Source organism: Physella acuta, unplaced genomic scaffold (assembly GCF_028476545.2).
Source record: "Physella acuta isolate Inbredline_101_S28 unplaced genomic scaffold, ASM2847654v3 ptg000155l, whole genome shotgun sequence".
Classification (NCBI taxonomy): Eukaryota; Metazoa; Mollusca; class Gastropoda; family Physidae; genus Physella; species Physella acuta.
In genome coordinates, this window is record NW_026731674.1 from 1,106,783 (window position 1) to 1,124,236 (window position 17,454).

At 51.0% G+C, this 17,454-nt stretch overlaps 1 protein-coding gene across 2 annotated transcripts in view; it reads left to right on the plus strand.

Annotated features, from left to right (window-relative positions):
- LOC131935714 (uncharacterized protein C1orf198 homolog) overlaps nucleotides 1–17,454 on the plus strand; it is a 21,459-nt gene continuing 4,005 nt past the window's right edge. The window contains exons 1-5 of one of the 2 annotated variants that reach the window (XM_059292285.1): nucleotides 1–454; nucleotides 1,635–1,685; nucleotides 3,678–4,111; nucleotides 4,178–4,316; nucleotides 8,034–8,141. In XM_059292285.1, coding sequence (XP_059148268.1) covers nucleotides 47–454; nucleotides 1,635–1,685; nucleotides 3,678–4,111; nucleotides 4,178–4,316; nucleotides 8,034–8,141 — 1,140 coding nt within the window. In that variant the 5' untranslated portion in view covers nucleotides 1–46. Of the gene's footprint in view, nucleotides 455–1,634; nucleotides 1,686–3,677; nucleotides 4,317–8,033; nucleotides 8,142–17,454 lie in introns of both variants that reach the window. The other variant, XM_059292284.1, reaches the window with a different exon arrangement.

The following is a 17,454-nucleotide window of genomic DNA, read 5'->3' on the forward strand; positions in this document are numbered from 1 at the left end:
CCCCTTTTCCACTTCCTCTATAATAAAAAAAAAGGCAATATCAAAGATGGCATCCTGTGCAAAGAGTAATTCAATTCTGGATTCTCTAGCAGATGACGAGAAATATACAAGAAAGGAGCAAACGTTTTTCGACTACTTGCTAAAATCAAATTATTTAAATAAACAGATAGCTTCTTTAGCAAACCACTTTGTAAACTATATGGGAGATAGGTGGTACGAACTACAAAATAAACAAAAGGATGCGCTTCTTGATCTGCTATTCGTTGATGATGACATCCGCCTTTTATACAACAGAACACTATTGCTAAAAAATGTTTCAAAAACTTCTTTTAATGATAATTTAAATGGTGTTTCATCGGACCATGACAGGACAGACTGTAACTATTCACCAGAAACCTTCCCCCGCCTTTACATTAATTCTGGGCAAAAAATAAATGTAGATTTTGAAAATGATGTAAGTTTGCCTATTTGGTATTTAGTTTTATAGTTTATTTTTTTATAGAATCTTGTATTTAACTATTTATTAATAAATTTTTAACTAGATCTAGAATCTAGTCTAGATCTAAAACAATAACTAGAATCTATTAACTACAGCATCTAGATCTAAATCTAGATTCTAGTAAAATTTAATAGTATTTAGTAGAATGACATAGATTCTAGATATAGTATAAGTATGATTCATTGATTGCTGAGGATATTTCACATCTGATTCTCTGGTGTGTGTGTGAGGAAGGGAGGGGGAATTGTTTAAAAGAGGAATAAATTAAAAATAAATGTCAATCAGTTCTTCCCACCTGCATCTTTGAGCTATAAAATTTTAAAAGGACTCTTTGTTATAACTGTGTGAATGTTTCAAGTCCAAGAGTGGTAACCCAGTTACCCTACCGCTGCGAGTTTCTATTACATTACAATGTAAACTAGGCTGTTGAGCACATAGTTTCTATTGACTGAACTAGCACTGAAAACTGTCCAGCTTGACTGAACTAGCACTGAAAACTGTCCAGCTTGACTGAACTAGCACTGAAAACTGTCCAGCTTGACTGAACTAGCACTGAAAACTGTCCAGCTTGACTGAACTAGCACTGAAAACTGTCCAGCTTGACTGAACTAGCACTGAAAACTGTCCAGCTTGACTGAACTAGCACTGAAAACTGTCCAGCTTGACTGAACTAGCACTGAAAACTGTCCAGCTTGACTGAACTAGCACTGAAAACTGTCCAGCTTGACTGAACTAGCACTGAAAACTGTCCAGCTTGACTGAACTAGCACTGAAAACTGTCCAGCTTGACTGAACTAGCACTGAAAACTGTCCAGCTTGACTGAACTAGCACTGAAAACTGTCCAGCTTGACTGAACTAGCACTGAAAACTGTCCAGCTTGACTGAACTAGCACTGAAAACTGTCCAGCTTGACTGAACTAGCACTGAAAACTGTCCAGCTTGACTGAACTAGCACTGAAAACTGTCCAGCTTGACTGAACTAGCACTGAAAACTGTCCAGCTTGACTGAACTAGCACTGAAAACTGTCCAGCTTGACTGAACTAGCACTGAAAACTGTCCAGCTTGACTGAACTAGCACTGAAAACTGTCCAGCTTGACTGAACTAGCTGAATCTTTGACTTTTTTTTAAACAGCTCTGGACCTGGAGGGATGAACATTCTGGACCTTTTTCTTGGATGTCTCGGGTAGGTCAATCTGGCTTTCCTTTAGTATAAAGTAGGTCAATTATACCATATGTAGAATAAATTAGGTCAATTACTGAATTAGCCTTTCCTTTAGTATAAAGTAGGTCAATTATACCATATGTAGAATAAATTAGGTCAATTACTGAATTAGCCTTTCCTTTAGTATAAAGTAGGTCAATTATACCATATGTAGAATAAATTAGGTCAATTACTGAATTAGCCTTTCCTTTAGTATAAAGTAGGTCAATTATACCATATGTAGAATAAATTAGGTCAATTACTGAATTAGCCTTTCCTTTAGTATAAAGTATGGCAGTTAGTTTTTTTGTTTAGAATAAATGAGGTCAGCTAGCCTTTGATTTGGCATAAATTAGGTCAGCTAGCCTTTGATTTGGCATAAATTAGGTCAGCTAGCCTTTGATTTGGCATAAATTAGGTCAGCTAGCCTTTGATTTGACATAAATTAGGTCAGCTAGCCTTTGATTTGACATAAATTAGGTCAGCTAGCCTTTGATTTGACATAAATTAGGGCAGCTAGCCTTTGATTTGGCATAAATTAGGTCAGCTAGCCTTTGATTTGGCATAAATTAGGTCAGCTAGCCTTTGATTTGGCATAAATTAGGTCAGCTAGCCTTTGATTTGGCATAAATTAGGTCAGCTAGCCTTTGATTTGGCATAAATTAGGTCAGCTAGCCTTTGATTTGACATAAATTAGGTCAGCTAGCCTTTGATTTGACATAAATTAGGTCAGCTAGCCTTTGATTTGACATAAATTAGGGCAGCTAGCCTTTGATTTGGCATAAATTAGGTCAGCTAGCCTTTGATTTGGCATAAATTAGGTCAGCTAGCCTTTGATTTGGCATAAATTAGGTCAGCTAGCCTTTGATTTGTATACATTAGCTCAGCTAGCCTTTGATTTGACATAAATTAGGTCAGCTAGCCTTTGATTTGGCATAAATTAGGTCAGCTAGCCTTTGATTTGGCATAAATTAGGTCAGCTAGCCTTTGATTTGACATAAATTAGGTCAGCTAGCCTTTGATTTGGCATAAATTAGGTCAGCTAGCCTTTGATTTGGCATAAATTAGGTCAGCTAGCCTTTGATTAGACATAAATTAGGTCAGCTAGCCTGTGATTTGGCATAAATTAGGTCAGCTAGCCTTTGATTTGACATAAATTAGCTCAGCTAGCCTTTGATTAGCTCAGCTAGCCTGTGATTTGTATACATTAGGTCAGCTAGCCTGTGATTTGTATACATTAGGTCAGCTAGCCTGTGATTTGTATACATTAGGTCAGCTAGCCTGTGATTTGTATACATTAGGTCAGCTAGCCTGTGATTTGTATACATTAGGTCAGCTAGCCTGTGATTTGTATACATTAGGTCAGCTAGCCTGTGATTTGTATACATTAGGTCAGCTAGCCTTTGATTTGTATACATTAGGTCAGCTAGCCTTTGATTTGTATACATTAGGTCAGCTAGACTTTGATTAGCTCAGCTAGCCTTTGATTTGTATACATTAGGTCAGCTAGACTTTGATTAGCTCAGCTAGCCTTTGATTTGTATACATTAGGTCAGCTAGACTTTGATTAGCTCAGCTAGCCTTTGATTTGTATACATTAGGTCAGCTAGACTTTGATTAGCTCAGCTAGCCTTTGATTTGTATACATTAGGTCAGCTAGACTTTGATTAGCTCAGCTAGCCTTTGATTTGTATACATTAGGTCAGCTAGACTTTGATTTGTATACATTAGGTCAGCTAGACTTTGATTAGCTCAGCTAGCCTTTGATTTGTATAAATTAGCTCAGCTAGCCTGTGATTAGCTCAGCTAGCCTGTGATTAGCTCAGCTAGCCTGTGATTAGCTCAGCTAGCCTGTGATCTGTATACATTAGCTCAGCTAGCCTGTGATTAGCTCAGCTAGCCTGTGATTAGCTCAGCTAGCCTGTGATCTGTATAACCCTTTGAATGAATCTGTGCTGACAACTTTCCTCTCAGAGCCAACAAGATTTAACATTGGCTGACCTTGACAGTGAGAATGTTGGCAAACCTCAGCCCAAATCTCAAAGGCTGGACCAGAGCCAGAGGTCAGTGCCCCAGTTTACAGAGCTGAGCAACTCGTGGACTACAGATGTGCTGGAGAACTACAGGAAACAGCTGAGGGATCTGACACCAAGTGGCTCCATCCTGGCCTGGCAAAAAGCTGCTGAACCCGCAGTTTGTAGCAAGAAGAAAAGCTGGTCCAAGAAAGTGCTGGAGAGGGCCACTAGTGAGGCCAGGCTCCTGCACGAAGAGGAAGGTGAGGCACATGAGGACAATCATCTGGTTGAGTGGTCCACCTTTGTGGGGGAGTCAGGCCAGCTAGCCCCAACAGACATGAGCATGGACCGCGGCCTGGATGAGAGCAGGGCAGTGTGTCCAGTGGTACAGACCTCACCAGTAGCCAGTAGGACTGTGGTACAGACCTCACCAGTAGCCAGTAGGACTGTGGTACAGACCTCACCAGTAGCCAGTAGGACTGTGGTACAGACCTCACCAGTAGCCAGTAGGACTGTGGTACTCCCTTCCCCTGCTCATAGTGACTGGTCCATGGAGAGTAGCCCAGACCACAATACTCATCTGCTCAAAGGAATGCAGGTAGGAAACATTTCAATGCTCACATTTTAGGAAACAACCATTTCAATGCTCACAATTCATAAGGCCCTTGAAGCTTTAAGTTTACCTACCCCTGTGGCTATTGACCAAATGCATGAAACCTACCTACCCCTTTGGCTATAGACCAAATGCGTGCAACCTACCTACCCCTGTGGCTATTGACCAAATGCGTGCAACCTACCTACCCCTGTGGCTATTGACCAAATGCGTGCAACCTACCTACCCCTGTGGCTATTGACCAAATGCGTGCAACCTACCTACCCCTGTGGCTATTGACCAAATGCGTGCAACCTACCTACCCCTTTGGCTATAGGGCAAATGCGTGCAACCTACCTACCCCTTTGGCTATAGGGCAAATGCGTGCAACCTACCTACCCCTGTGGCTATTGACCAAATGCGTGCAACCTACCTACCCCTGTGGCTATTGACCAAATGCGTGCAACCTACCTACCCCTGTGGCTATTGGGCAAATGCGTGCAACCTACCTACCCCTGTGGCTATTGAGCAAATGCGTGCAACCTACCTACCCCTGTGGCTATTGACCTACCCCTGTGGCTATTGACCAAATGCGTGCAACCTACCTACCCCTGTGGCTATTGAGCAAATGCGTGCAACCTACCTACCCCTGTGGCTATTGACCAAATGCGTGCAACCTACCTACCCCTGTGGCTATTGACCTACCCCTGTGGCTATTGACCAAATGCGTGCAACCTACCCCTGTGGCCATTGACCAAATGCGTGCAACCTACCTACCCCAGTGGCTATTGACCAAATGCGTGCAACCTACCCCTGTGGCTATTGACCAAATGCGTGACATGGTGCCACTGCCCATAGTTTTTCTATGATATTATGCGTCAGTGCTTACACACTATTCAAACTGACTAAAGCTTACTAAAAATCAAGTAGTTATTAGTTGTTTTTTTTTTTTGGCCAATGACATAATGAAATAGATTTTATATTGAGCTGATTATTTAAGTTTAAAAAATGAGACTCTGCTGTAGAAATGTTGCAACGTCAGGAGCACTTACTTGCACCGTGAACTTGGCCCTCTGATAAAAAACATCCAACTGGATCTTTTATGTGGTTTAAAACAACACTTTTTTATCAGCTAGGCCTATCTTTAAGGGAATGGTTTCTAGAGGATTAATATTACAATTATTTCTGATACTGTTCGGTTATTTATTGGTTGACCTTAAACTTAGGCTTACAGTATATTATATACTTTTCAGAAATTTATTTATTTACTTATTAATCCTAATATTCCTCTTATTTAAAAGCCCCTTGTTTAACCCTAATGTTCCCCCTTGTTTAACCCTAATGTTCCCCTTGTTTAACCCTAATGTTCCCCCTTGTTTAACCCTAATGTTCCCCTTGTTTAACCCTAATGTTCCCCCTTGTTTAACCCTAATGTTCCCCCTTGTTTAACCCTAATGTTCCCCTTGTTTAACCTTAATGTTCCCCCTTGTTTAACCCTAATGTTCCCCTTGTTTAACCCTAATGTTCCCCTTGTTTAACCCTAATGTTCCCCCTTGTTTAACCCTAATGTTCCCCTTGTTTAACCTTAATGTTCCCCCTTGTTTAACCCTAATGTTCCCCCTTGTTTAACCCTAATGTTCCCCTTGTTTAACCCTAATGTTCCCCCTTGTTTAACCCTAATGTTCCCCCTTGTTTAACCCTCATGTTCCCCCTTGTTTAACCCTAATGTTCCCCCTTGTTTAACCCTAATGTTCCCCCTTGTTTAACCCTAATGTTCCCCCTTGTTTAACCCTAATGTTCCCCTTGTTTAACCTTAATGTTCCCCCTTGTTTAACCCTAATGTTCCCCCTTGTTTAACCCTAATGTTCCCCCTTGTTTAACCCTAATGTTCCCCTTGTTTAACCCTAATGTTCCCCCTTGTTTAACCCTAATGTTCCCCCTTGTTTAACCCTAATGTTCCCCTTGTTTAACCCTAATGTTCCCCCTTGTTTAACCCTAATGTTCCCCCTTGTTTAACCCTAATGTTCCCCTTGTTTAACCCTAATGTTCCCCCTTGTTTAACCCTAATGTTCCCCTTGTTTAACCTTAATGTTCCCCTTGTTTAACCCTAATGTTCCCCCTTGTTTAACCCTAATGTTCCCCTTGTTTAACCCTAACGTTCCCCCTTGTTTAACCCTAATGTTCCCCCTTGTTTAACCCTCATGTTCCCCCTTGTTTAACCCTAATGTTTCCCCTTGTTTAACCCTAATGTTCCCCTTTGTTTAACCCTAATGTTCCCCCTATTTTAACCCTAATGTTCCCCTTGTTTAACCCTAACGTTCCCCCTTGTTTAACCCTAATGTTCCCCTTGTTTAACCCTAATGTTCCCCTTGTTTAACCCTAATGTTCCCCCTTGTTTAACCCTAATGTTTCCCCTTGTTTAACCCTAATGTTCCCCCTTGTTTAACCCTAATGTTCCCCCTTGTTTAACCCTAATGTTCCCCCTTGTTTAACCCTAATGTTCCCCCTTGTTTAACCCTAATGTTCCCCCTTGTTTAACCCTAATGTTCCCCCTTGTTTAACCCTAATGTTCCCCTTGTTTAACCCTAATGTTCCCCTTGTTTAACCCTAATGTTCCCCCTTGTTTAACCCTAATGTTCCCCCTTGTTTAACCCTAATGTTCCCCCTTGTTTAACCCTAATGTTCCCCCTTGTTTAACCCTAATGTTCCCCCTTGTTTAACCCTAACGTTCCCCCTTGTTTAACCCTAATGTTCCCCCTTGTTTAACCCTCATGTTCCCCCTTGTTTAACCCTAATGTTCCCCCTTGTTTAACCCTAATGTTCCCCCTTGTTTAACCCTAATGTTCCCCCTTGTTTAACCCTAATGTTCCCCCTTGTTTAACCCTAATGTTCCCCCTTGTTTAACCCTAATGTTCCCCTTGTTTAACCCTAATGTTCCCCCTTGTTTAACCCTAATGTTCCCCCTTGTTTAACCCTAATGTTCCCCTTGTTTAACCCTAATGTTCCCCCTTGTTTAACCCTAATGTTCCCCTTGTTTAACCTTAATGTTCCCCTTGTTTAACCCTAATGTTCCCCCTTGTTTAACCCTAATGTTCCCCTTGTTTAACCCTAACGTTCCCCCTTGTTTAACCCTAATGTTCCCCCTTGTTTAACCCTCATGTTCCCCCTTGTTTAACCCTAATGTTTCCCCTTGTTTAACTCTAATGTTCCCCTTTGTTTAACCCTAATGTTCCCCCTATTTTAACCCTAATGTTCCCCTTGTTTAACCCTAACGTTCCCCCTTGTTTAACCCTAATGTTCCCCTTGTTTAACCCTAATGTTCCCCTTGTTTAACCCTAATGTTCCCCCTTGTTTAACCCTAATGTTTCCCCTTGTTTAACCCTAATGTTCCCCCTTGTTTAACCCTAATGTTCCCCCTTGTTTAACCCTAATGTTCCCCCTTGTTTAACCCTAATGTTCCCCCTTGTTTAACCCTAATGTTCCCCCTTGTTTAACCCTAATGTTCCCCCTTGTTTAACCCTAATGTTCCCCTTGTTTAACCCTAATGTTCCCCCTTGTTTAACCCTAATGTTCCCCCTTGTTTAACCCTAATGTTCCCCCTTGTTTAACCCTAATGTTCCCCCTTGTTTAACCCTAATGTTCACTTTGTTTAACCCTAATGTTCCCCCTTGTTTAACCCTAATGTTCCCCCTATTTTAACCCTAATGTTCCCCCACTCCCCAGTCACCTGTCCACCACAGACAAGAGGTCTTACACCTTGGTCCACCAGCAGAAGAAATCTTGCGAGTTGAACTGGACAAGGATCAAAGGACTCTCTCTACTGCTCTTGTGGTAACTAGTGCATTTTTTTACTGGTGCTTTCAGTCAACTCAGCTGATTGTTTTTGGTCACATAGCACTGGGGGGGGGGGGGGGGGGGAGACAGCTTGTGGTGTATGAATGTCACATGGCACTGTGAGTGGGGGGGGGACAGCTTGTGGTGTATGAATGTCACATGGCACTGTGAGTGGGGGGGGGGGGGAGACAGCTTGTGGTGTATGAATGGCACTGGGAGTGGGGGGGGGGGAGACAGCTTGTGGTGTATGAATGTCACATGGCACTGTGAGTGGGGGGGGGGGGAGACAGCTTGTGGTGTATGAATGGCACTGGGAGTGGGGGGGGGGAGACAGCTTGTGTTGTATGAATGTCACATGGCACTGGGAGTGGGGGGGGGACAGCTTGTGGTGTATGAATGGGAGTGGGGGGGGGGGGGGGAGACAGCTTGTGTTGTATGAATGGGAGTGGGGGGGGGGGGAGACAGCTTGTGTTGTATGAATGGGAGTGGGGGGGGGGGAGACAGCTTGTGTTGTATGAATGGCACTGGGAGTGGGGGGGGGGGGGGGGGAGACAGCTTGTGTTGTATGAATGGCACTGGGAGTGGGGGGGGGGAGACAGCTTGTGTTGTATGAATGGCACTGGGAGTGGGGGGGGGGAGACAGCTTGTGGTGTATGAATGGGAGTGGGGGGGGGGGGGAGACAGCTTGTGTTGTATGAATGGGAGTGGGGGGGGGGGAGACAGCTTGTGTTGTATGAATGTCACATGGCACTGTGAGTGGGGGGGGGGGAGACAGCTTGTGGTGTATGAATGTCACTGGGAGTGGGGGGGGGACAGCTTGTGTTGTATGAATGTCACATGGCACTGGGAGTGGGGGGGGGGGGGAGACAGCTTGTGTTGTATGAATGTCACTGTGAGTGGGGGGGGGGGGGAGACAGCTTGTGTTGTATGAATGGCACTGGGAGTGGGGGGGGGGAGACAGCTTGTGTTGTATGAATGGGAGTGGGGGGGGGGAGACAGCTTGTGTTGTATGAATGGGAGTGGGGGGGGGGGGGGGGAGACAGCTTGTGTTGTATGAATGTCACATGGCACTGGGAGTGGGGGGGGGACAGCTTGTGGTGTATGAATGGGAGTGGGGGGGGGGGGAGACAGCTTGTGTTGTATGAATGGGAGTGGGGGGGGGGGGAGACAGCTTGTGTTGTATGAATGGCACTGGGAGTGGGGGGGGGGGAGACAGCTTGTGTTGTATGAATGGGAGTGGGGGGGGGGGGAGACAGCTTGTGTTGTATGAATGGGAGTGGGGGGGGGGGGGAGACAGCTTGTGTTGTATGAATGTCACATGGCACTGGGAGTGGGGGGGAGACAGCTTGTGGTGTATGAATGGGAGTGGGGGGGGGGGGGGAGACAGCTTGTGTTGTATGAATGGCACTGGGAGTGGGGGGGGGGGGGAGACAGCTTGTGTTGTATGAATGTCACATGGCACTGGGAGTGGGGGGGAGACAGCTTGTGTTGTATGAATGTCACATGGCACTGGGAGTGGGGGGGAGACAGCTTGTGGTGTATGAATGGGAGTGGGGGGGGGGGGGGAGACAGCTTGTGTTGTATGAATGGCACTGGGAGTGGGGGGGGGGGAGACAGCTTGTGTTGTATGAATGGCACTGGGAGTGGGGGGGGGGGAGACAGCTTGTGTTGTATGAATGGCACTGGGAGTGGGGGGGGGGACAGCTTGTGTTGTATGAATGGGAGTGGGGGGGGGGGGGAGACAGCTTGTGTTGTATGAATGGCACTGGGAGTGGGGGGGGGGGGGAGACAGCTTGTGTTGTATGAATGGCACTGGGAGTGGGGGGGGGGGAGACAGCTTGTGTTGTATGAATGTCACATGGCACTGGGAGTGGGGGGGGGACAGCTTGTGGTGTATGAATGGGAGTGGGGGGGGGGAGACAGCTTGTGGTGTATGAATGGCACTGGGAGTGGGGGGGGGGGGGGGAGACAGCTTGTGTTGTATGAATGTCACTGGGAGTGGGGGGGGGGGGAGACAGCTTGTGTTGTATGAATGGCACTGGGAGTGGGGGGGGGGACAGCTTGTGGTGTATGAATGTCACTGGGAGTGGGGGGGGGGGGGAGACAGCTTGTGTTGTATGAATGTCACATGGCACTGGGAGTGGGGGGGGGGACAGCTTGTGGTGTATGAATGGGAGTGGGGGGGGGGGAGACAGCTTGTGTTGTATGAATGTCACATGGCACTGGGAGTGGGGGGGGGGGGAGACAGCTTGTGTTGTATGAATGTCACATGGCACTGGGAGTGGGGGGGGGACAGCTTGTGGTGTATGAATGTCACTGGGAGTGGGGGGGGGGGAGACAGCTTGTGTTGTATGAATGTCACATGGCACTGGGAGTGGGGGGGGGACAGCTTGTGGTGTATGAATGGCACTGGGAGTGGGGGGGGGGGGAGACAGCTTGTGTTGTATGAATGTCACATGGCACTGGGAGTGGGGGGGGGGACAGCTTGTGTTGTATGAATGGCACTGGGAGTGGGGGGGGGGGGGAGACAGCTTGTGTTGTATGAATGTCACATGGCACTGGGAGTGGGGGGGGGACAGCTTGTGGTGTATGAATGGGAGTGGGGGGGGGGGGAGACAGCTTGTGGTGTATGAATGGCACTGGGAGTGGGGGGGGGGGGGGAGACAGCTTGTGTTGTATGAATGTCACATGGCACTGGGAGTGGGGGGGGGGGGAGACAGCTTGTGTTGTATGAATGTCACATGGCACTGGGAGTGGGGGGGGGACAGCTTGTGTTGTATGAATGTCACATGGCACTGGGAGTGGGGGGGGGGGAGACAGCTTGTGTTGTATGAATGGCACTGGGAGTGGGGGGGGGGGGGAGACAGCTTGTGTTGTATGAATGGCACTGGGAGTGGGGGGGGGGGGGGAGACAGCTTGTGTTGTATGAATGTCACCTGGGAGTGGGGGGGGGGGGAGACAGCTTGTGTTGTATGAATGTCACATGGCACTGTGAGTGGGGGGGGGGGGGAGACAGCTTGTGTTGTATGAATGTCACATGGCACTGTGAGTGGGGGGGGGGGGAGACAGCTTGTGTTGTATGAATGGCACTGGGAGTGGGGGGGGGGGGAGACAGCTTGTGTTGTATGAATGGCACTGGGAGTGGGGGGGGGGGAGACAGCTTGTGTTGTATGAATGGCACTGGGAGTGGGGGGGGGGGGAGACAGCTTGTGTTGTATGAATGGCACTGTGAGTGGGGGGGGGGGGGGGAGACAGCTTGTGTTGTATGAATGGCACTGGGAGTGGGGGGGGGGGGGAGACAGCTTGTGTTGTATGAATGGCACTGTGAGTGGGGGGGGGGGAGACAGCTTGTGTTGTATGAATGGCACTGGGAGTGGGGGGGGGGGAGACAGCTTGTGTTGTATGAATGGCACTGGGAGTGGGGGGGGGGGGAGACAGCTTGTGTTGTATGAATGGCACTGGGCACTGGGAGTGGGGGGAGGGAGACAGCTTGTGTTGTATGAATGGCACTGGGAGTGGGGGGGGGGGGGGAGACAGCTTGTGTTGTATGAATGGCACTGGGAGTGGGGGGGGGGGAGACAGCTTGTGTTGTATGAATGGCACTGGGCACTGGGAGTGGGGGGGGGGGGAGACAGCTTGTGTTGTATGAATGTCACATGGCACTGGGAGTGGGGGGGGAGACAGCTTGTGTTGTATGAATGGCACTGGGCACTGGGAGTGGGGGGGGGGGGAGACAGCTTGTGTTGTATGAATGGCACTGGGCACTGGGAGTGGGGGGGGGGGGAGACAGCTTGTGTTGTATGAATGTCACATGGCACTGGGAGTGGGGGGGGAGACAGCTTGTGTTGTATGAATGTCACATGGCACTGGGAGTGGGGGGGGGACAGCTTGTGGTGTATGAATGTCACTGGGAGTGGGGGGGGGGGGAGACAGCTTGTGTTGTATGAATGTCACATGGCACTGGGAGTGGGGGGGGGACAGCTTGTGGTGTATGAATGGCACTGGGAGTGGGGGGGGGGAGACAGCTTGTGTTGTATGAATGGCACTGGGAGTGGGGGGGGGGGAGACAGCTTGTGTTGTATGAATGTCACATGGCACTGGGAGTGGGGGGGGGGGAGACAGCTTGTGTTGTATGAATGGGAGTGGGGGGGGGGGGGGAGACAGCTTGTGTTGTATGAATGGCACTGGGAGTGGGGGGGGGGGGGAGACAGCTTGTGTTGTATGAATGTCACATGGCACTGGGAGTGGGGGGGGGGGACAGCTTGTGGTGTATGAATGTCACATGGCACTGGGAGTGGGGGGGGGGGAGACAGCTTGTGTTGTATGAATGTCACATGGCACTGGGAGTGGGGGGGGGAGACAGCTTGTGTTGTATGAATGGGAGTGGGGGGGGGGAGACAGCTTGTGTTGTATGAATGGCACTGGGCACTGGGAGTGGGGGGGGGGGGGGAGACAGCTTGTGTTGTATGAATGTCACATGGCACTGGGAGTGGGGGGGGGGGGGGAGACAGCTTGTGTTGTATGAATGTCACATGGCACTGGGAGTGGGGGGGGGGGAGACAGCTTGTGTTGTATGAATGGCACTGGGAGTGGGGGGGGGGGAGACAGCTTGTGTTGTATGAATGGCACTGGGAGTGGGGGGGGGGGGGAGACAGCTTGTGGTGTATGAATGGCACTGGGAGTGGGGGGGGGGAGACAGCTTGTGTTGTATGAATGGCACTGGGAGTGGGGGGGGGGAGACAGCTTGTGGTGTATGAATGGGAGTGGGGGGGGGGGGAGACAGCTTGTGTTGTATGAATGGGAGTGGGGGGGGGGGGGAGACAGCTTGTGTTGTATGAATGGCACTGGGCACTGGGAGTGGGGGGGGGGGGGGGAGACAGCTTGTGTTGTATGAATGGCACTGGGAGTGGGGGGGGGGGGGAGACAGCTTGTGTTGTATGAATGGCACTGGGAGTGGGGGGGGGGGAGACAGCTTGTGTTGTATGAATGGCACTGGGAGTGGGGGGGGGGGAGACAGCTTGTGTTGTATGAATGTCACATGGCACTGTGAGTGGGGGGGGGGACAGCTTGTGTTGTATGAATGGCACTGGGAGTGGGGGGGGGGGAGACAGCTTGTGTTGTATGAATGTCACATGGCACTGGGAGTGGGGGGGGGAGACAGCTTGTGGTGTATGAATGTCACTGGGAGTGGGGGGGGGGGAGACAGCTTGTGTTGTATGAATGGGAGTGGGGGGGGGGGAGACAGCTTGTGTTGTATGAATGGCACTGGGAGTGGGGGGGGGGGGGAGACAGCTTGTGTTGTATGAATGGCACTGGGAGTGGGGGGGGGGGAGACAGCTTGTGTTGTATGAATGGCACTGGGAGTGGGGGGGGGGGAGACAGCTTGTGTTGTATGAATGTCACATGGCACTGTGAGTGGGGGGGGGGACAGCTTGTGTTGTATGAATGGCACTGGGAGTGGGGGGGGGGGAGACAGCTTGTGTTGTATGAATGGCACTGGGAGTGGGGGGGGGAGACAGCTTGTGTTGTATGAATGTCACATGGCACTGTGAGTGGGGGGGAGACAGCTTGTGTTGTATGAATGTCACATGGCACTGGGAGTGGGGGGGGGGGGAGACAGCTTGTGTTGTATGAATGTCACATGGCACTGTGAGTGGGGGGGAGACAGCTTGTGTTGTATGAATGGCACTGGGAGTGGGGGGGGGGGGAGACAGCTTGTGTTGTATGAATGTCACATGGCACTGTGAGTGGGGGGGGGGGGAGACAGCTTGTGTTGTATGAATGGCACTGGGAGTGGGGGGGGGGGGGACAGCTTGTGTTGTATGAATGTCACATGGCACTGTGAGTGGGGGGGAGACAGCTTGTGTTGTATGAATGGCACTGGGAGTGGGGGGGGGGGGAGACAGCTTGTGTTGTATGAATGGCACTGGGAGTGGGGGGGGGAGACAGCTTGTGTTGTATGAATGTCACATGGCACTGTGAGTGGGGGGGAGACAGCTTGTGTTGTATGAATGTCACATGGCACTGGGAGTGGGGGGGGGGGAGACAGCTTGTGTTGTATGAATGTCACATGGCACTGTGAGTGGGGGGGAGACAGCTTGTGTTGTATGAATGGCACTGGGAGTGGGGGGGGGGGGAGACAGCTTGTGTTGTATGAATGGCACTGGGAGTGGGGGGGGGAGACAGCTTGTGTTGTATGAATGGCACTGGGAGTGGGGGGGAGACAGCTTGTGGTGTATGAATGGCACTGGGAGTGGGGGGGGGGAGACAGCTTGTGTTGTATGAATGTCACATGGCACTGTGAGTGGGGGGGGGGAGACAGCTTGTGTTGTATGAATGGCACTGGGAGTGGGGGGGGGGAGACAGCTTGTGTTGTATGAATGTCACATGGCACTGGGAGTGGGGGGGGGAGACAGCTTGTGGTGTATGAATGTCACATGGCACTGGGAGTGGGGGGGGGGGGAGACAGCTTGTGTTGTATGAATGGCACTGGGAGTGGGGGGGGGGGGGGGGAGACAGCTTGTGTTGTATGAATGGCACTGGGAGTGGGGGGGGGGGGGGGGAGACAGCTTGTGTTGTATGAATGGCACTGGGAGTGGGGGGGGGGGAGACAGCTTGTGTTGTATGAATGGCACTGTGAGTGGGGGGGGGGGGGGAGACAGCTTGTGTTGTATGAATGGCACTGGGAGTGGGGGGGGGGGGAGACAGCTTGTGTTGTATGAATGGCACTGGGAGTGGGGGGGGGGGAGACAGCTTGTGTTGTATGAATGTCACATGGCACTGTGAGTGGGGGGGGGACAGCTTGTGGTGTATGAATGGCACTGGGAGTGGGGGGGGGGGGGAGACAGCTTGTGTTGTATGAATGGCACTGGGAGTGGGGGGGGGGGGACAGCTTGTGGTGTATGAATGGCACTGGGAGTGGGGGGGGGGGGACAGCTTGTGTTGTATGAATGGCACTGGGAGTGGGGGGGGAGACAGCTTGTGTTGTATGAATGTCACATGGCACTGGGAGTGGGGGGGGGACAGCTTGTGTTGTATGAATGTCACATGGCACTGGGAGTGGGGGGGGGGGAGACAGCTTGTGTTGTATGAATGGCACTGGGAGTGGGGGGGGGGACAGCTTGTGTTGTATGAATGTCACATGGCACTGGGAGTGGGGGGGGGGGGAGACAGCTTGTGTTGTATGAATGTCACATGGCACTGGGAGTGGGGGGGGGGGGAGACAGCTTGTGTTGTATGAATGGCACTGGGAGTGGGGGGGGGGACAGCTTGTGGTGTATGAATGGCACTGGGAGTGGGGGGGGGGGGGGGGGGGAGACAGCTTGTGTTGTATGAATGGCACTGGGAGTGGGGGGGGGGGGGGGAGACAGCTTGTGTTGTATGAATGTCACATGGCACTGGGAGTGGGGGGGGGAGACAGCTTGTGTTGTATGAATGGCACTGGGAGTGGGGGGGGGACAGCTTGTGGTGTATGAATGGCACTGGGAGTGGGGGGGGGGGGGGGGGAGACAGCTTGTGTTGTATGAATGGCACTGGGAGTGGGGGGGGGGGGGGAGACAGCTTGTGTTGTATGAATGTCACATGGCACTGGGAGTGGGGGGGGAGACAGCTTGTGTTGTATGAATGGCACTGGGAGTGGGGGGGGGGAGACAGCTTGTGTTGTATGAATGGCACTGGGAGTGGGGGGGGGGGGAGACAGCTTGTGGTGTATGAATGTCACATGGCACTGTGAGTGGGGGGGGGGGGAGACAGCTTGTGTTGTATGAATGTCACATGGCACTGTGAGTGGGGGGGGGGGGGGGGAGACAGCTTGTGGTGTATGAATGGCACTGGGAGTGGGGGGGGGGGGAGACAGCTTGTGTTGTATGAATGGCACTGGGAGTGGGGGGGGGGACAGCTTGTGGTGTATGAATGGCACTGGGAGTGGGGGGGGGGGGAGACAGCTTGTGTTGTATGAATGGCACTGGGAGTGGGGGGGAGACAGCTTGTGTTGTATGAATGGCACTGGGAGTGGGGGGGGGGGGGGAGACAGCTTGTGTTGTATGAATGGCACTGGGAGTGGGGGGGGGACAGCTTGTGGTGTATGAATGGCACTGGGAGTGGGGGGGGGGGGGGAGACAGCTTGTGTTGTATGAATGTCACATGGCACTGGGAGTGGGGGGGGGGAGACAGCTTGTGTTGTATGAATGGCACATGGCACTGGGAGTGGGGGGGGGACAGCTTGTGTTGTATGAATGGCACTGGGAGTGGGGGGGGGGGGGAGACAGCTTGTGTTGTATGAATGGCACTGGGCACTGGGAGTGGGGGGGGGGGGAGACAGCTTGTGTTGTATGAATGGGAGTGGGGGGGGGGGAGACAGCTTGTGTTGTATGAATGGGAGTGGGGGGGGGGGGGACAGCTTGTGGTGTATGAATGGCACTGGGAGTGGGGGGGGGGGGAGACAGCTTGTGGTGTATGAATGGGAGTGGGGGGGGGGGGGAGACAGCTTGTGTTGTATGAATGGCACTGGGAGTGGGGGGGGGGACAGCTTGTGTTGTATGAATGGCACTGGGAGTGGGGGGGGGGGACAGCTTGTGGTGTATGAATGGCACTGGGAGTGGGGGGGGGGAGACAGCTTGTGGTGTATGAATGGCACTGGGAGTGGGGGGGGGGAGACAGCTTGTGTTGTATGAATGTCACATGGCACTGGGAGTGGGGGGGGGGGAGACAGCTTGTGTTGTATGAATGTCACATGGCACTGGGAGTGGGGGGGGGGGGGAGACAGCTTGTGTTGTATGAATGTCACATGGCACTGGGAGTGGGAGTGGGGGGGAGACAGCTTGTGGTGTATGAATGGCACTGGGAGTGGGGGGGGGGGGGAGACAGCTTGTGTTGTATGAATGTCACATGGCACTGGGAGTGGGGGGGGGGGGGGAGACAGCTTGTGGTGTATGAATGTCACATGGCACTGGGAGTGGGGGGGGGGGAGACAGCTTGTGGTGTATGAATGTCACATGGCACTGGGAGTGGGGGGGGGGGGGGAGACAGCTTGTGGTGTATGAATGTCACATGGCACTGGGAGTGGGGGGGGGGGAGACAGCTTGTGGTGTATGAATGTCACATGGCACTGGGAGTGGGGGGGAGACAGCTTGTGGTGTATGAATGTCACATGGCACTGGGAGTGGGGGGGGGGGGGGAGACAGCTTGTGTTGTATGAATGTCACATGGCACTGGGAGTGGGGGGGGGGGGAGACAGCTTGTGGTGTATGAATGGCACTGGGAGTGGGGGGGGGGAGACAGCTTGTGTTGTATGAATGGCACTGGGAGTGGG